At 43.6% G+C, this 18,115-nt stretch overlaps 2 protein-coding genes across 3 annotated transcripts; one reads left to right on the top strand and one right to left on the bottom strand.

Moving 5' to 3' along the window:
- Nucleotides 1–3,208: 3,208 nt before the first annotated feature.
- On the top strand, nucleotides 3,209–6,112 carry MAD2L1 (mitotic arrest deficient 2 like 1). Its single transcript, XM_062574029.1, has 5 exons — nucleotides 3,209–3,291; nucleotides 3,456–3,602; nucleotides 3,713–3,833; nucleotides 4,416–4,519; nucleotides 5,267–6,112. Exons 1-5 carry the CDS (start codon nucleotides 3,216–3,218, stop codon nucleotides 5,437–5,439), a joined length of 621 nt encoding a protein of 206 aa, XP_062430013.1. The 5' UTR covers nucleotides 3,209–3,215; the 3' UTR covers nucleotides 5,440–6,112.
- RPL7L1 (ribosomal protein L7 like 1) lies at nucleotides 6,107–9,742 on the bottom strand. 2 transcript variants are annotated; one of them, XM_062574028.1, is made up of 7 exons: nucleotides 9,695–9,742; nucleotides 9,477–9,585; nucleotides 8,945–9,108; nucleotides 8,606–8,743; nucleotides 8,209–8,318; nucleotides 7,779–7,991; nucleotides 6,107–7,495 (listed from the first exon to the last, which is right to left on the bottom strand). In XM_062574028.1, the coding sequence occupies exons 1-6, from the start codon at nucleotides 9,706–9,708 to the stop codon at nucleotides 7,783–7,785; spliced, it is 744 nt and encodes a 247-aa protein (XP_062430012.1). In that variant the 5' UTR covers nucleotides 9,709–9,742; the 3' UTR covers nucleotides 6,107–7,495; nucleotides 7,779–7,782. The 2 variants fall into 2 exon arrangements, with proteins under 2 accessions (XP_062430012.1, XP_062430011.1); XM_062574027.1 differs by having other exon boundaries at nucleotides 6,107–7,991.
- Nucleotides 9,743–18,115: the final 8,373 nt, after the last annotated feature.

An 18,115-nucleotide genomic window follows, 5' to 3' on the forward strand; every position in this document is an offset into this window, starting at 1 on the left:
TTGCATGGAGCATGCCTGTTCAGTAGCATGACAAAAGGACTTACGTACATATGTCCCCATCAGACAACACTGTGCTCTGATGGGGCCGGTGGGCTATGGCGCAAATCTGACTGCAAATCTAATTACATGACAGATGAGCACACACACTCTCCAAATGCCTCTATTAGGGGATATTGGATTGACCTGGCAGAAAAGCTGAGTGACACTGACCTAAACAAAGTGAAGAAAATGAAGTCAAATGTTGTGAAGGTTCAGACTTGCAATGGGGAAACAAAGATGAGATAATGAGAGAATGTGAAGGAAAAACAACAAACACACGCTGTCAAATAACTAAACCTTCCTGTAAGTGAATTACTGAGCGGGGCAGGGGCGGGGAGGACAGGAACATCTGGATAACATGAGATAGAAAAGATGTGAAGATGGAGAACATTCTAACAAAAGAAATACAAGGATTAAGAAAAAGAAAGAAGCTACTTCATGAACTAAAAAGATTGAACTTTTCAGAACTAATGAATTGCCTACTGAAAAATAATACACGTTAAAAAAAAAAGAAAAAAAGAAAAAACAAAGAGAAATGTTAAGACCTGTGCACTACAAAAGAAATTCAGAAGTATTAAACATACACAGTTCTAATCATTAGATTATATTTCAGTATATATGAGAAATATAAAGAAAAACAGTGACACATACTGTAAAAGGTGAATGTATTCCCCTACAGAGAGAGAAAAATGCAAACTGCACAATGCAAAGGGGCTTTGGGGGGCAGGAGAGCACATCAGGGGACAGAAGCCACTGTTAACTGTAGTACAGAATCAGGAATAAAGAAGTGATGCAAAACACTGTGAAATACCATGTATTAGGGTCACTGAACGCAGCCTAGAGCTGTAATAGAGGTACTGGGGATCACTACTGCCTCTCATTACCTCTCAAATGAATCTTGAGAGAAGTAAGTAAGATGCAATTTAAGTCTCCTGTTGCTAAACAAATAGTCATATCAACAACAGATCTTCAAGCCACCTAACAAACACAGTGAAACAAATGATAAACCAATTCATTTAATTGCTCTGGAAGACTCTTAGAAATCTACTAGAGCTATGCTTAGCTGAATTTTGCTTCTACAGGCATTTTTCTTCTTCCATTTTGTTTTAACTGTTTTAAACCAGCTGAAGAAGAAATGTGTAAATTTGATCATAAGTTTTAATATTCTTGCTTGGCCTCATGCAACAGCATTTTCAAGCTCTTTTTATCACAAAAATGGACAGCCCTCCAGAACTCTCAGAGAAAACAAAACAGATGGAAAACCAAGTGTAAAAAGAAAGGTTCTGAGATCATTTTGGGATAGAAGAAGAAAAGCATGATAGCATTTAAGGTTTAAAAGAAAATAGCTGATATTAACAGCAATCCCATTTCAACACTAACAATGCTTTCCTAACACAGCATTTGAAGTACACCACACTCAATCAGAAAACATTTTATTCAGAAAACTAATGCATAACACAATCACTAGTGATGATGATCCAGTATAAAGTTTTCTAGGATAACAACAAGATTATTCAGATTTGTCAGAACTTCAGCATATGGTTTCAGGACAATACTATTTGTTTTAACCACAGCAGCATGAACCCTGAAGCAACTGGTACTTCCTAGTGGAAAATTTTGTAGTGACAGAAAGTCCCTGCTGATTTAGTTTTTTGAGAAGAATTTTACTAGGACAAAATAAGCAATCTCACTATCAATTCAATCTCTTAGCCGTTGGCATTCTGCACTGTAATGATCATAAAGATTTTAATCTATGTTTAAAATATTTTGACTTTTGTCATTTTAAGACTGCTCTGATTAGTTTCTTTCAAGGTTAATAAGGGCATTTAATACAGGTATGTCACAGATAGTAGTGTCTGTTCTCTCCAGACATTCCAGGAAAATAAAAAATCCAGAGAGAGATTCTATTTGCAGCTCTTCTGTGCCCAATGTATGCATTCATTTTTCACTTAATGCTTCCTTGCCCATTGATGTATCAACTCACTCACTACTGGCCACCTAGCTACCATCCCAGTAAGCTAAGGCTTCCCCTCTTCATGATGCTATTTAAATATTCCAAAACTTAAGATTTACTTGCTGTTTCACTTGGTCTCTTCCTGTTAATCTGTGCCAGTGTTTTCTCTCTGTGATAGTCACCAACAGACTGCAGTGTCTTCTTCTTTGGTGTCCCTGTAATAATAGGATTTAAGTGTTTTGACCAGCTGGCAATTTCTCTACACCATGACAGCCTGATGGGGGCAGAGGGACATGGGGGGAAGTATGGATATATGTCCACAGAGATGAACTTGTGGGTCCCCAACCTTTCTAAGTGCTTACGTCCTGCTTTTCTGTGTTTTCAGGAGAAATTGTCTTTTTTGTCCTATTTACCTAGGTTCTTCCTGTCTGCCTTTTGGCAGTCCTTGCAGAATACTCTATTTCAGATAGCTATTACATGACTTACTGTGTTGCTACTAAATCTCATTCAGAAGCAAATACTTTTTTTACAGTTGCTTCCCTTCATTCCCACTAGAGCTTGGATTACCGGTTAGAACAGCAGAACAAAGAATCATTATTTCTATGTTCAAAAGTGCTTTTACACAGACAAATGTACCTAACCTCGGACCCCGAACTTCCAAGAGTATTTCCACGGAAGGACACATTCCCTCAGCTCAACCTGCGCCTCCCTCAGTCCAGACACAGATGACGGCTCGACACCCGTACAAAAGCACTCAAAGCCAGTGACACGTTTAAGTCTTTTCTCCCCCCCCCCCCCCCCCCCCGTAGCTGCCGAACCTGCACCCAGTAACCGTTTTTATTCAGCTGATCACGGGAAAGCAACCCCGCTTCCCCACGAGGAGATGTGCTCTGGCGAGGCAGGCGGCGCACGCACCGCCGTCCCAGAGGCAGGCGCACCTGGACCCCGCTCACAGCCTCCAACACCGCCAAGCCCCAGCGCGGCGCGAACCCCCACCCCGTAACGGCTACTCGCCAGCCGCGCCGCACTTACGCATGCGCACTCCCGCCAACGGCTGCCCAACGGCCGGCGCACGGGCGCGGAGGGGCGGGACCGGCGGGGGGGGGGCGCGGCCCGGCTAGCGCGCGTGCGCGGGCTGACGACGCGGAGAGCGGCGTGGGGGCGGGGCTTGATTTCAAACCGGGCGGCGCGGAGGTCGGCGGCGGTTGGGCCCGTCGCCGCGATGGCCAAGCAGCTCGGGCGGGACCAGCAGGGGATCACCCTGCGGGGCAGCGCCGAGATCGTCGCCGAGTTCTTCTGTAAGGGGTGGCGGGAGGCCGCGGAGCCACGGGCGGGCGGAGAAGGGGGGCTGCTCCCCGCCGGCTGTTGGGCCGCCATGGCGGCGGGGCGGGGCGGGGCGGGCTGGCCCGGGCGCGTGCCGCCCCCCCCCCCCCCTTCACCTCGCCGCCATGGTGTGTTGCAGCCTACGGGATCAACAGCATCCTCTACCAGCGGGGCATCTACCCCCCCGAGACCTTCACCCGCGTCCAGAAGTACGGCCTCACCCTCCTCATCACCACCGACCCCGAGCTGAAGAACTACCTCAACAACGTGGTGGAGCAGATGAAAGGTGCGGGGGAAAGAGAGAGGAGGGGAAAGGCACGGGCGACCGGGACAGGAGGCTGCTGAGCCTCCCAGTTGTACCGCTGTCTTCCTTCTCACTGCTGTGGCTTCTTGCAGAGTGGTTATACAAGTGCATTGTGCAGCGCTTGGTAGTGGTGATCTCCAGTATTGAAAACAACGAGGTTCTTGAGAGGTGGCAGTTTGACATAGAATGTGACAAAGCTGCAAAGGATGAGAGGTGAGCACCAGCATTCCTCTGCACCTGCTTAGGAAACACAGCCTACTCTTTGGTACTCCTAGTAGCTGTTACATGCATCTGCACTGTTCCCTGTTGCTTTTCCCAATATGAGTAGAGATGTCTCTTCAAACTTACTACCTAGCTTACTGCTATTCCTTCTGTTCCTCTGTAAACCAGCTGTTGTGGTACTGAAGCATAAATAATCCTTGCGTGCAGTAAGAACAGTACCAGGTAAAAATTTTGGTTTTTAATCTTGAATAAAACAAAAAATAGTCATCAGGTACAGGACTCAAAGAATTAGTTCTGCTTTCCTGTTGTTCTGCTAAAATACTTTGTCATTTACTCCAGATTGAAGGTTTCAGCATCTGACTTTCCTTGCAAGTACTGTGAAGCTTCACAGAACAAAAAAGTGAAAAATCTATTTTCTAAGCCTGTTTACCTAAGACTTGAATGAACGAATGTCACAGCTATACAAAACTATACAGCAAATGGGAGCAATGGCAGCTTGAGAGAAAATTGTATTAGAAAGCTGTCAGTGCAGTAGCAGATTCTTTCTCTAACAAAGCTTGCTTTCTTTTCTAGTGCACCCCGAGAAAAATCTCAGAAAGCTATTCAGGATGAAATTCGATCTGTTATCAGACAAATAACTGCCACAGTAACTTTTCTGCCTTTGTTGGAAACTGCATGTGAGTATTCCTAACCTCCCTAGAGAAATCAAGCACTTCTTGCAGGAAAAAAAAATTCCACTTTAGAAAAGACTTGTAAGATTAGTTTTCTTACTACAACATGAAATGTCACTTTAGCATTTCTGACATGGGATTAAATTTTGTTAAACTGAGACCACATCTCCTACAACTGTGCACAATACTGAGAAGGTATGTCAGATCAAGTATTTCATCCCAAAGAATTATTCTGTACTGCTTATTATACAACAAACAGTAAAAATCACTAAGGTGAGTACTATACTCTCTCATTAAAGAGCTTAGAAACTTCATTTGAAGGCGCTAGTCGTACTTTCTGCCCTGAAATACTTAAACTTTGTCAAAGTGACAGAACTAAAAGTGGTTTAACTAGCTTAATGAAACCAGCAACTGAACTCTGAATTCTGTATGACTATAGCTGTGAATAGACTTTTATAAATACAAAGCACTGAATCGATCTGAAGCGAGTACTGTGTAGAACTCAGCTGCTTTAACATATGTGTATTAAAAAAGGAGAGGAAAAAAGTAAATCTCATCAAATCTTTAAGTAGAAAACTACCTATTAACATGAATGTAATAAGGACTTTCCAAACATACTACTTTTCACATAAGTAGTATCACTTTAATTTCTTAAACTTTACTAAACTTTCATATTCAGAAGATGCACTTCATCTTCAAACAAGCTGATTTTTATGCACGCTTTACTGTTAACTTGTTCCTTTCTGTTTATAGGTGCCTTTGACTTGCTGATTTACACAGATAAAGACTTGGCAGTGCCAGAAAAGTGGGAAGAGTCAGGACCACAGTTCATAGCCAATTCAGAAGAGGTTCGTCTTCGCTCCTTCACCACCACAATCCACAAAGTGAATAGTATGGTAGCTTACAAGAAGGATTCATTTCCTTAAGATGTGCTTTTTGTCATCTGTATCCTGCCTGGTGTAGCTGCAATGTGAAACTAATGAACAGAATCTTCTTATTGTGGTTCACACAAGAGTATAATGCAGAAAGACAAAGCACTCGTCCATGATTACAGATACTGGGCTGCCATGCTAGTCTAAATTGTCACCCTTTTCAAGAGGTATATAAAGGATTTAACTATCATTAGAGACCACTTTCATACTGAACAGTATGCACTGAGTTAACAGTATGTTAGGCTATGCTGAATTAGCTAGAGATGCTAGCTAAAGGTAGGATCAGTTGCTGGAACTGACTTAAGATTTTCAAGTTACAGAACCTTAAAATTAATATATACTATGTTTCATTAGCATTCTTGAAGTCTATTGGCATTTAAAAACCTTGCTCTTACACACCAGTTTTCCATAGTGAAGGTCTGTTTTATGGTAACACGAAAAGAAATCCTAATCAACAGAAAATTTTATGTATAAAGTTACTTGTACTGAACCATTGAAAGCAGCTGTTCATCAGAAAAAATCAAATGCACAGAACTTGTGCATAAATGACTTTTCTGGACTATGTAGTTTTGGGGCTGTTCAAGGTTGGTGTATATCTATTTCTTCAGTGTCTGTCAATTATCTATGTCTGTATTTGTGTTTTTATAGAATAAAGCTTGAAAACTTGCACAGTGTTCTTTATTTCAAAGTTTGCTGCTTCATCACTTAGATGGTCTATGTATTCTATATAAGGAAACAAACATATAAAAAAAGGAAAAGATGACTATACAATATTGTATAAACACTTGAATGTTAACACAAGTCTCCCCTAGTCACTCTTTGATGGTGTAGATAATCATTGGAATCAATGTTACCTGTATATGAAGGTACTACAAGACTTCATGTTTTTTAAATTCCTAATTATTTCCATCATAGGATGGGTAAAACTGAACTCTTGAATTCTTATTCCAGCTTTTCATTTTCACAGAATTCATTTAACTTCTTCCACTGTACTAGCTCTGATAACAGTCTGAAAAATCTTAGTTAAGATGTAGGCCTGTACTAAGACTTTCCCAACAGTTACATGATCAGTTGTGAAAGGAAAACCCTTTCATAAGGAGAGCTGTGAAGAGCACTTTCATATACCAGGAAAACAAATACATAGTGATAGAGCTAGTAGACATTTCTTACTACTGACTTTCATACCAGCAAAGAGCCAAGCTCAAGAACTAACTTAAAATATAAGCTATTTATGACAGCACACAGCATAGTTCTAGAACCCAAACAGTTGCATTTATTACCTGGGGTAATAAGTAAGCCACACAAAGCAGAAGTGTTGCAACATTGTTATTTTTCTCTTCCTTTTTTAAAAAGTTTATTTAAAAAAAAAAAGAGGGAGCATATACACTCTACACTGTATTATAGAATTAATAGGCTTTCCTACCAGGGGAAAAATTGATCTCCAGCAACCTTCACACAGCACAATTTGAAAGACATCCTTTTGTAAGTCACATATACTTTTTTAAAGTATGATTCTGGTACTTCCAAAAATGTTACGTTATTCCCCACCAGTTATTGCAATAACTGAGGAATAAATCTAGTGTCTTCCTCTACCTGTCAGCAAAACACTGTCTTAAACAGGTGACTGCAATGCCTACATATACCTGAAAAGTGCACTTCACCAGCAAGTGCAGTTTCAAGTACTTCTCTGAGGGAGAACTGGATCAAAGCATTAACAATGCCGATCAACCGTAACAGAAGTTTCAAACAGGGAACGACAACCGGTTGCTTTTTGTTAAAGTTCAGGCCAGGAGGTGGCTGGTACAGAACAGTAGTTTTGCTGAGATGCAGAAGTCAACTTGCTCCAGAAAGTTCAAGTCACCTCTTACACCAAATGCACCTTTTCTTCTTCCTCAGTACAGAGCAGTATAAAACACTTCTTTTTTAAAAAAAAATAAAACCAGTAATAGTCAGGAGAAGAGTGTAATATTTCATGGACATCTGGCTCTGTGCTATGAAAAATACACCTGACAAGGCACAGCTCATAAATCTCAAAGTTTTCACAAAGACCCTGCAGAACAGGAGACAAAAAAAAATAAGTTTAACAGTCAGCTTAATGCACCCTCTCCCAACTTAGGCCTTTACAAAGTCCAACAGTATTTGCCAATGCCTGATGGCAATCTTCACATTGACAGTCATTCTCATTTTCCTACAAACACTTAAGTTTCCTCTGCCTTGAGGGTCTATTTTGTACAATGAAGAATCAAAAACAAAGGAGTCTTCATCTCCAATACCAGCAGAGCCAGTCTTTGGAAACCAGATGATTTAGAAGTTACTCTACAGGTGTTTCTCACCTGATCAGTTCAGCTGACGTATAAGCTGGTTAATTCCTTCACCTCTGCAGCCAGGCTTGCCCATTTCCTTGAGGAAACCCACTTTATTATGTGCAGCATGGCGAGCCACTGACAAATGGAATGGCCAGAGAAAGTCTGTGACTTTTTGGAAATATTTCCCAGTTGAGTAGATTTCATGAATAAGATCTTCCAGGCAAATAATACCACAGTCTCCTGCAGGTAAAAAAAAAAAACAATTGTAAAAAGCCACACACACACACATACAATGCTTAATTAAGGTATCTTTCAGCCCATCACCCCAGAATCATCAGTCCTCCACATGCATATCTGGTAACATTTTTCTTCCTCCATTCCCTCTTAGGTTGAATTGCAAACTCTCAATACTCCTCTCTTTCCTTGATCCACTTTATTTTCCTCATCTTTCTCTCACCTAAATGTTCCTCTATCAATGTATTATCTGTCAGAGGGACCCTTTTCTTGTTAATCTTGGCTTGACCTCGTTTCAGAATAAGCTCTCGTATAGACTTCAGGTTAGGATATCTGTAATAAAAAAAATAAGGAAAGAAAAAGAAATCAGATTTTGTAACCAACAGAAAGGAGGCAGCAGGAAGTCCCACTCTGCTTCTTTGTAAGAGTGGGAAAGTGACCAAGGTATGTTTAGAATGATAGAAAGGGACAAGGACAAGTTTTAGATCTGAAGTCACCAAGGCTGTGAGCTTCGCAGGAAAAGCTAGGTATGGATTTGACCACACTGTGATACCATGACAAAAATCAGAACTATGATATTTACATACTATTTCCTATTAAAGCATCAGAACAGCACTTACCCCCATGCCACATAAGGTTCCACAATCCGTAGCATCTTTAGAGATAACGGAGTCAGTTTAACAAACGTCCCACTGAATATTTTTCTCAGGCGAAGCAACTCGATCACCCTTCGCACCTTCAGACTCACTCCCTTAATCCTGGTTCAGAAAAAAATGTCATCAGTAACCCTTTTTCTCTAGTACAGCAAAAAACTGCCTCAAATTACCTTACAATTAACAATTGGTTACAATTTACAAGAAGGCATGTCCACATTGATCACACTTTCTTGATTTAGAAATAACATTACCATTACAAATAGCAGCAATAATGAAAGATAAGAAGTAACAGAAGTTTCTTACTCTGCAATTCGTACAACGAAGGCAAGTTTATGCTCCTGGGGCACAGCCACCTGTGCAGGTCTCTGCTTCATGCGCCTCAGCCGGACCTCATCTCGGTGTTTGCGCCATGAATCTCGAACAAAAGTCTCAAGCCGTTTAAACTGGATTTGTTTCCCCTTCTGGTGCTAAAGACAGAATGGTAAAAAATGATCACCCTTCCCCACGTGAGCACCTCTACCTCACTTCTGCATCTTACAAGCTCAAATCTGAAAGGTCAAATTCAATTCGGAACTTCAACTATGCTCTTTCAGTTTCATGGGCAGCCAAAAGAAAACAATTTTGAAAACACAGGACCAAGCGAGGCAGAACGGAGGGGGCTATAACCACACTGAAAGCTTTAAGCAGTCAGCTGCAACACATAAACAGAGTCCCCGGGTTCTCCTCAGAAGCAAAAATAAACGAGGGAAAACACAGAGCAGGACACAGAATGCTTCCGCACACAGGAGACACGGCCGCGGGCACCGCTGAACCGGGCTCAGCGCCGCCGCCCTACCTTCCGCTTGCTGAGGAGCGCCTGCTTGGCCTGCGTGGCCTTCAGCGCCTGGTAGGCCTTCCGCTTCTTCAGCAGGTTCTCCGGCACCAGAGGGATCCTCCGCCTCGGCCTGCCCGCACGAGAAACCCGTCAGACCCCGCGCCGCCGCCGCCTCGCCCTCCCCGCACCCCCCGCCGCCCCGGCCCCGCGGATGCCGGCGGATGCACCGCGTCACTCACTCCTCCTCCGCCATCTTGTCGCGGCTCGCAGCTCCCGCCGCGCCGCCCCCGCCCCTTCGCCGCGCCGGCCCCGCCCCCCTGCGGCCCCGCTCCTTCGCTGCGCCGGCCTCGCCCCCCTGCGGCCCCGCCCCTTCGCCGCGCCGGCCCCTCCCCCCTGCGGCCCCGCCCCTTCGCCGCGCCGGCCTCGCCCCCCTGCGGCCCCGCCCCTTCGCCGCGCCGGCCCCTCCCCCCTGCGGCCCCGCCCCCTCGCCGCGCCGGCCCCGCCCCCCCCGCCGGCTGCGGCCGCGGCCGAGGCGCGGGGCGCCCGCCGGGGCGCGAAGAGGCGGCGGGAGCGCGGTGCCGCGGGGGGAGGCGGCCCCGCTGCCCAGCCGCACACTCTGTCAGTACAGACCTGGCCGCAGGGCACTCAGCAGCAGGATCTGTAGGAGAGCGCCATGCTCCAGCAGTTCCCCCTCCGCCCCCCGGGATGTCCCTGCTGACCCTGGTGACGCTCTGGATCAGGGTCAGCGTTAGCTGCTCGTCCTGCATCGCAGGAGAGGAGAACACAGTGACACCGACAAGGACCTGCTCCCCACTGGAGGAAGGAGCTTTCCCAGCTAACTACTGGAAGGAGAACCCACAGACCCTGGCCTGGGGAGCACTGAGAGCCTGCAATGGGAAATGTGCCCAGGAAGGACAAGGAGCAAGGCCCCGTTGGGTGGGACTTACCTGGGCAGAGGCAGTGAAGCCTGGCACCTTAAAAGGAGAAAGGGAAACACTGAGTGACAATAAACAGCAGACCACTGACCCAGGACATGCAGCAATGGCCCTAAAAATCATGCACGCACTGCAGGACAGCAGGGACAGAACTGCTGTGTCCTCCTCATCCTCCACACAGGCAGTGTAGAGTTGCCCCTGAAGTATTGGATGCAGTTGGAGGTCACAGGAGTCTCAGGAAAGCTCCAGCATGAGCAGCCAGTGGGACTGGGGGGCCCTGCAACACAGGGAGGTCCCTCTGGGTCTCACCTGGGTACCAGTGTGCCAGCACCTTCTCTAAAGTGGGGAGTGGGGCAGCCCATTGGGGGCCTGGGAGGACAGTGTGGGGCAAAGCCCCATCTGAGATCGGGGGTGAGGACAGGCCTGACAAGCCTAGGCAGCAAGCAAGGGGCAGTGTAACCTTACAGCCTCCAGTTCAGTGCAGACCACACTGGAGAGCGGGGAGAAACCCTTCTGGTTAGCACAGATAGAAACCTCAGAGCAGGAAGTCGAGGGTGCTGCACTGTAGCTACTGGTGAGTTTGCTCAAGGTGATGAAAACGAACTCCAAGATCTCCCCCAGGGCCTCCAGGTGGCACTGGAGCTCATACATGAATGACATCACCACAGTGACACTAATCGCTATCAGCTGTCCTCAACGGCATCTGTCACACCTTAAAAATGAGCAATGAATTCAACATCCAGTAGGAAAAAGGCTGAGCCAGTTGGACAGGCTGAATTGGCCAGCAATGACCACCTGCCTCCAGCTCTTGGTTTCTACATTGGTGCTAACAGTGAGATGACTCCTGCTCTCTTCTGCGAGAGCCTGGGCCCTGGGCAATGGGACTGGCCCTTGGGCCCTGGGCAGAGGAGAGCAGCTTGGGGGTTGCTCACTCCTTGTGAGCTATGGGAGGCTTTTCCCTGCCATAGCAGTTTCCCGTGGCTCTTCCTCAAGGCAGGAAAATAAACAATAACTTTAATCCAACTGTCCTTCATTTCTAAACAGCTATGAGTCCACCTCTCTGCACAGCTCCTGGTATCACCACACCAAATCCATAGTAAGGGGAAGTCCACAGAGTCTTTCTCTTCAATTTCTGCACTGTACTGAGTGCAGAAAACATGGCCCTGCCTTATCCCAGCTAAGGCACAAGATGTAGGCATACACATTGCTTGGCACAGGGGAGCTGTTCCTACTCTGTGCATGCCCTGAAGCAGAGCCGCCCACAGTCTTTACTCTGCAGGGAGGTGCTCCATGGGAAAAGGATCTATCACGGGATGTCTGCAAACCAGTTCTTAATGCTAGAGACATCTTTAGAGCCATTCTACATTTTACAAAACCAGGGCTCTAGTCAGGTGTTCCTGGTTACCTTCAAAGAAGGAACTCACCTGAGCTGCTCTCATGTCACTTGAAACAGTTTCTATGGTCATGACACAGCTCTGCAAACGGCCATCATCATCCTGCAAGATTCTGTCCAGCTCATGCTACATCTCCACTCTGGGGGCAAATCCCAGAACTTATCTTCCTTTTATTGCCAGGAAGCCCCAGAGCTGTGGACACAAACCCTGTAGCTCGTAAGAAATAGCATCACTGCATCACCTGCATCACTAGCATCTAGGTATAGACACAGGGCACCCTGTGGTGCCCCCAGGTGCTGGCCCTCACCTCAGAGCACTGGAGCATCCCCGCAGTGGCCAGACCCCTGGGGACAGCATTGCTAGTGCCCAGCACCTGCTAGCATGAATGATGCCCCCAGGCGCCCCAGTCCCAGGTCCCCAGGGCCCAGCTGGGACACATGGGACTCAGCCGGGTGCCTCACAGAGCTCCCAGCCTCTGCAGGAGGGGACCCCGCAAGGCCTTGCACACACCATTTCCCAGTTCCCCATTGCTGAGACGCATCATCTCCACTGCAGGAGCTGCTGTCTCAAGGGAGTTATGCCCTGCCCTCATACCCCAGAATTAATCGGGAATTAGCTTTGATAAAAAAATCTGTGCTGCAAAACTAGAAGAAAATTAAGCCTTACACGGTAGCAAGACAAATAGTGAGTTAGTTTGTACCTGGTTTAAGAGGATGGTGTCATAATTTGCTGGTGATGTAAAAAAAAAACATATGGGTACATGTAGGTGCCAGGAAGCAGGCAGAGTTAAACATAGGGGGGGGGAAAATCAGTTTTCCGTAAAGCAGCTGTTACCTCCCAGCAGCAGAGAGAAGCCCTGCTCCATCTGCAGCATGACAAGCAATGTGGCTGTCCTGCTGTGGCTAAGGCAGGAGCCACCAGGGCATGAGCACCTCTTGCGCCCTCCACACATCAGATGAGAGCAACCATGTTCCACTGGTCACAGTGCCCTTGGGCTTTTTGACTGGTTAAGGTGGCTTTTCCATGAAAGGTGGAGGCGAAGCTTTGAAGAGGAAAACATACAAACATTGGGAAGATTCATTCATGGAACACAGCTTGCTGATGCAAAATATTCACAGGCAGGAACCCATCAAGTGTTTGTAGCACACGTGCATTTGTGGATAGTATTCCCAACACTCATCCCAACACATACCATGAAAAGTGAAGTGAGGTATGGAGGGAACAGAGTCTTACCTGAAGGCTCAGAAATGTCATCACAATACTCATTGGATCTCATGGTTGGAGTGGCTCGTGATCAACCTGCGAGGAAAGCAAAATCTTCTTAGACAAATAGGGAAGGACTGTTGCACTAAACCTGTAGGAACTTTTGAAATTATAGAAATGTAGTCAGGATTTATGTATAACAGAGCAGAATTTGGGGCTTGACCCAAGGGCGAGTTCCAGTAGAAGCAATTCTTGTGACAAAGCAGAGCACAGGGCTAAGAAACTGGAGGGAGCCAGCCTTGGGGACAGTGCAGCGGGTGTCTCAGAAGCCCTGCGTAAAGGTGGGGAGCAATATTAAGGATATTCAGCTCCTTAATAGCTTCAGCTATTTGTATTGCACTGAACATCCTCAGCTTAATGATAAAAACCCACAAGTTATGCAGGACTTGAGCAGACAGACTAGCATAGCTGACAATCACCTGGTTCTACTGCAGAACTTTTGTGTTTTCTTTTTCTTTTTTTTCCCCCAAAACTCTTATTAAAGAAAAGATGAAATTGTGACAAATGGTTTGAACAGCAATCTCACCAACAGATGGTGCCATAACTTTACATTAGCGATATGTTGCTGCAACTGACAGTGTTACATCCGTTTTGTTGCTTTCTATTTGTGATGTGCGCACATACGCTGGACTTGCTACTTTCAGTGTTTCTATAATCAGTTTGATTTACAGCATATTTTCCTCTTTAACAAAATAGTTGAGAGCTTGAGACCATCACTAAAAATCTTAGTGCTGCCAAAGTGGAACTGTTTAAGCTCACAGAAGCTAAATTAAGTTGCAAACCCTTACAACTCTGTAAATTAGACTACTTCTGTTTTGATAGCTAATACTCAAATATCCAAATTTAGAAACATGGCTCACATTCCAGTACCTCCTAAGGGAGACACTACGCAAAGGAGGCATCATCTGATGAGTAAAACCAGCTTCCTATGAACTATTCTCTGATGCAGCCCGTTGGATTACAAAGCTGCAAGCAATAAGCTTCTGAAATAGTCCATATGAAGCCTTTCCTAAATCAAAGAAACCAGAAGTAAATCCATAGCTATATTAGGGTAAGCTGTTATATATAAAAATAGCTGAAACCTCTGGTAGCTCCCCAAGGCCAATACAGTCAATTTAATTTTACAAATGACTGTGTTTTGTTTAACAGAAGGGAAATGGAAGAAGGATCTCAGGTATTTCATTATTTATGGTAAGGAAAGGAAAAGTGAGTAAATATTTCAAGTGCTGTTGCTATGAAATGTCATACAGAATAGCAGTATACCTGAGTGACTTGCTAAAAACTAACTAATATTTGTAGCGTATAAATGAATGACAATTCAAATGTCCTTGTTTGCAGGATAATGAAAGAAAAATATTTTAACTTTCCTATATAGTAAGTATTTGTCAACTGACTTTCAGCACTCTAAACTCATCCTTTTTCCCTTTTTCTTGACAAGGCCTTGCATTTTCTCGCACGTCACTAAATGTTACAGATAAATCCAATGACTGCATGTTTGTGATTGTTGTCATCACCCAATGATGGATAAAATGATTCCTCCTAATGTTCAGAATGACAGGCGAAACCCTTCTGGAAAGGCTGGACTGAAAAAACTGGGTTCCTAGTTGTGTTACCTTAAATTATTGCCATTCAATATCTTCACAAAAAGTGCTACCGGTTTCCCATTAAGATTTTTGATGACGTTACATGGTGAATGCATTTTCTCTATTCTTTTTCAAAGCATTGCCAATGGGGCTCAGAACCCACTCAAGAACATTATTTTGGAAAATAAGGTTTCGTGTAATTCAGAAAGGCCTACTGGGCTGGGACAAGGGGGAAGAGGAAGGAAGAGATAAGGGATACCAAAATCAAATGTGCCATATCAGAGATAAATCATCCATAGAGCAAGCCAGAGAAATATGCGTCATCTTTTCATCAGCAGAATAGAATATAACCTTTTTTTTCCTGTGCTATAAGGAGGCTTTTTTGTACTTTCATTTCAAATTGCAAAAATTTTCAAAATACATTTTTTAGCAAAGAGTGTTACTTTTGATACGCTTTTGATAATGTCTGCAGCGGGTCTTCTATGCTGTTTTGAGGAGATGGTGTTGAAAAGTTGAATGGAGAGACCAAAATCAAAAGGCTGCAGATAACTTTCCAGAACGAGCACTTTCTTCTCCCTTGTGAAAGGGAGTAATTCACAAAAGAGGATCTCTGAGAAGGCTCAGTCTTGCTTTGCCTGACCTGCTTGCCTTATAAATACAAATTTTTTTCCAGATGACAAGGTGACCCCACTGTAATCGCACCACACAGTGCTGCTGCAACACACTCACAAATCACCTTCCCAGTTTTCTACCTATCCGAGCTTGAAACTCATTGTGGAGCAGCTGCAGCCCTCTAGGTCCTGGGGAAGCTACCCAGGAGCAGAACCCTTTATACACTTGGGACTTCATTAGCAGATGACAGTCAATGACAGCAAGTGGAGCCAGTGCCCCTCTGCTTCTGCTGTGCTGCAGTTCTTCCGTCACTCTCCTTCTGTCCCTCTGGGACGTGGGCTTGCAGGCTTTCATTTTACTGCAGTATGTTAGGCTGATATTTTATATCATGCATTATGTTTATTTTTATGACCCTGCCTACAGACACAATTGCAAAGAATTTAAAAGAGAAAAAACAGCAAGCTCTGATTGGAGGGTGTGAATCTCAAAAATAAATGCTGTTGTTTTGTTTCCCTTTTGCATCAACGCAGTGATAATCCTTTCCTGCCACATGACAACAACCTTTGCTTGGATTACATTTCCTCCCTGTCGTGGAAGTGGTGTGGACTTCAGCCACAGCTTTAATCTTCATTTTCATTATGCCAAACAAAGGCCTAGCTTTCTCAAGGAGTCTGAATGTCTCTCACTCTTTCTATTAACTGAGATATTTGCTATTCGGTGTGCAGACAAGTGATTTTGTGCTGAGGCTGAACTGTGCACAGCCATGGAAGGAATAAGTTGTAGAGAAAGGTCTAGTCATCTACATTACCAGACTGTTTCTTCAAACATGCAGTGATGGCAACCACGAACTCCTTATCTGAATTTGTAATCCTAGACTACAGCTTACGTCCCAACAATGATTTGTTATGACATGCCTATGATGATTAAAAATCCAATCCCTTTCTTTATATTGACTATGCATCTATTTAGCTACTGCCACAGTTATGGTATTTCTGTTAGTTTTTCTTAATATTTCTGTAATGACTGGATAGTAATTAATAGTAATATGATCTGTAGCACTACCATGGTTCCCTAACTATCTAAAATGCTAAGCCACATTACTCTATAAATAACAAGCATGACAGCATGTCTGTGCAGCAAGTATTCATGCTGGTATTTGATCCACCGTTTAAAAGTGCAACAGATACTGCTTGAAAAAGCAATGAAAACATGCTTCTAGCAAGCACACAATATATTTAAAACATGTAAAATGTGTATATGTAAATGTATGTAAACAAATGCAAACATACGCAAATATGTGAACATATTTAGGGGGAAAGCATGTAAAGAACTGACTCACTTCTACATGCAAATTTTTAGGCCTCCTGCAATGAAGTCTGCACTGCTAGACTGAAGGACCAATGATGTTGATGTGACTGCAGAATCAGAGCCTGAATTTCAGAAAAGGTGGTTAGTTAAGGTAACAACCGGCAGACAACAACACGGGGCCCATGAATCCTAAGAGCAAAGTCATGTGCTTAAGTGGGAAGTTTTGTGGGTCTTTTTTGTGAAACTTCTTGCCTGATTTATCCTCTCTCTTTAAGAGAGGAGTACAGAAATACACTATAATCATTTCAAATTCTACAAAATCCCTACTGACACTTTGAGCAGGCTTAGGAAAAGAAGCAAGCTCGAAGTCTGTCATTCTAGCCAGCGAACCATACCCCAATATGAAATCTGTCTGTAATGAATTCCCTGTTAAAAGAACCAAAGAATTAAATTTTGTTTATTTTGCCAAGCTGTGATCTAATCTTGGGAACATTTTAATGAGGAAAATACCTTGTGATCTTAAATTTTCAGATCTTTTAAGGAAAAAGTTTATATGATTTGGAAAGAGGCCCAGGAACTGCTCTATACACACACTCAAACCAATGTTTAAGAGAGAAAAAAGCTGGGTGGTCCAGATCTTTCTTTCATGAAAATAACAATCATCTGGAGATGGACTAATATTTAATAAAAATATTTTTGTGAGAAGTTGTGGATGCATGCATATTTTTATTCTTTTAAAAATAAAGGTTCTTTAACAACTGGCTTGCTTGTCAGAAATCCTGCAAATATATTTCATGCCTCAAAGGGAGCAATATGGCTACAATGAATAGACCTGGATGATGCTAACATAGGTGCAAACACTCAGCTAGTGGTTGTTTGATATGTCAGATTGAAAGGACTAAAAAAGTTAAGTTTTGGCTTTGTGGCATAATTGAAAAAAGTGAGCAGAAGAAACAGCTCAGTACAGGAGATCTAAAACACATTTAAGAAAAAAAAATGACAAAATTAAAAATTACTTATTTCTTCAAAATATTTTGTCTTTTCTTTTTAAAAAAATGTTATTTAATCAAGATATTTATTCTTTTTTCCCAGTAATTTTAAAATAAAACTTTTTAATGAAAAATTTACATTTTTTAGGAAAACAGAAGGAGGCATTTCTGCATTTTCAGTATGTTAAAGGGGAATGTTTAGCATTTCTGTCTTTTCACTGATGCTAATTGCTTTTTTTACCTTTATTGAGACTTTACAAATAACCCTTCAAAACTCTACTTTGTGATTTTAGTATTTGTTGAAAAAAATATAACAATTGCATCAACATACTGAGTTGCAGCTGCCTTCCTGAACCAATACTGTGATGCAGTCCATGCTAGCTCTAGGACATACTGCTCCCAGATATATCTCCTGCCTAGTAACAGAGATTGCTACAATGCAGTCCAGCCTGCTAGGCATAATATAATACATTGACAAAACTTTTCAGGATTTCACCCTTTCTAATATACGAGCATAAATTTGACCCAGGACCTTTAAAACGAAAATCAAATGATGTTAATAGGCACAACTTAAGC

The sequence above is a fragment of the Rhea pennata genome, chromosome 4, assembly GCF_028389875.1.
Source record: "Rhea pennata isolate bPtePen1 chromosome 4, bPtePen1.pri, whole genome shotgun sequence".
Taxonomy (NCBI): domain Eukaryota; kingdom Metazoa; phylum Chordata; class Aves; order Rheiformes; family Rheidae; genus Rhea; species Rhea pennata.

What these genes read in the sequence shown, in the direction of transcription:
- MAD2L1 (XM_062574029.1), top strand. Translation starts at nt 3,216, where the DNA reads ATGGCCAAGCAGCTCGGGCGGGACCAGCAGGGGATCACCCTGCGGGGC. An exon ending in GATCGTCGCCGAGTTCTTCT is followed by an intron (nt 3,292 to 3,455) that starts GTAAGGGGTGGC and finishes GGTGTGTTGCAG; the next exon opens with CCTACGGGATCAACAGCATC. An exon ending in AAAGCTGCAAAGGATGAGAG is followed by an intron (nt 3,834 to 4,415) that starts GTGAGCACCAGC and finishes TTTCTTTTCTAG; the next exon opens with TGCACCCCGAGAAAAATCTC.
- RPL7L1 (XM_062574028.1), bottom strand. An exon ending in GAACCTTATGTGGCATGGGG is followed by an intron (nt 8,319 to 8,605) that starts GTAAGTGCTGTT and finishes TTTTTATTACAG; the next exon opens with ATATCCTAACCTGAAGTCTA. An exon ending in ATTGATAGAGGAACATTTAG is followed by an intron (nt 7,992 to 8,208) that starts GTGAGAGAAAGA and finishes TTTTACCTGCAG; the next exon opens with GAGACTGTGGTATTATTTGC.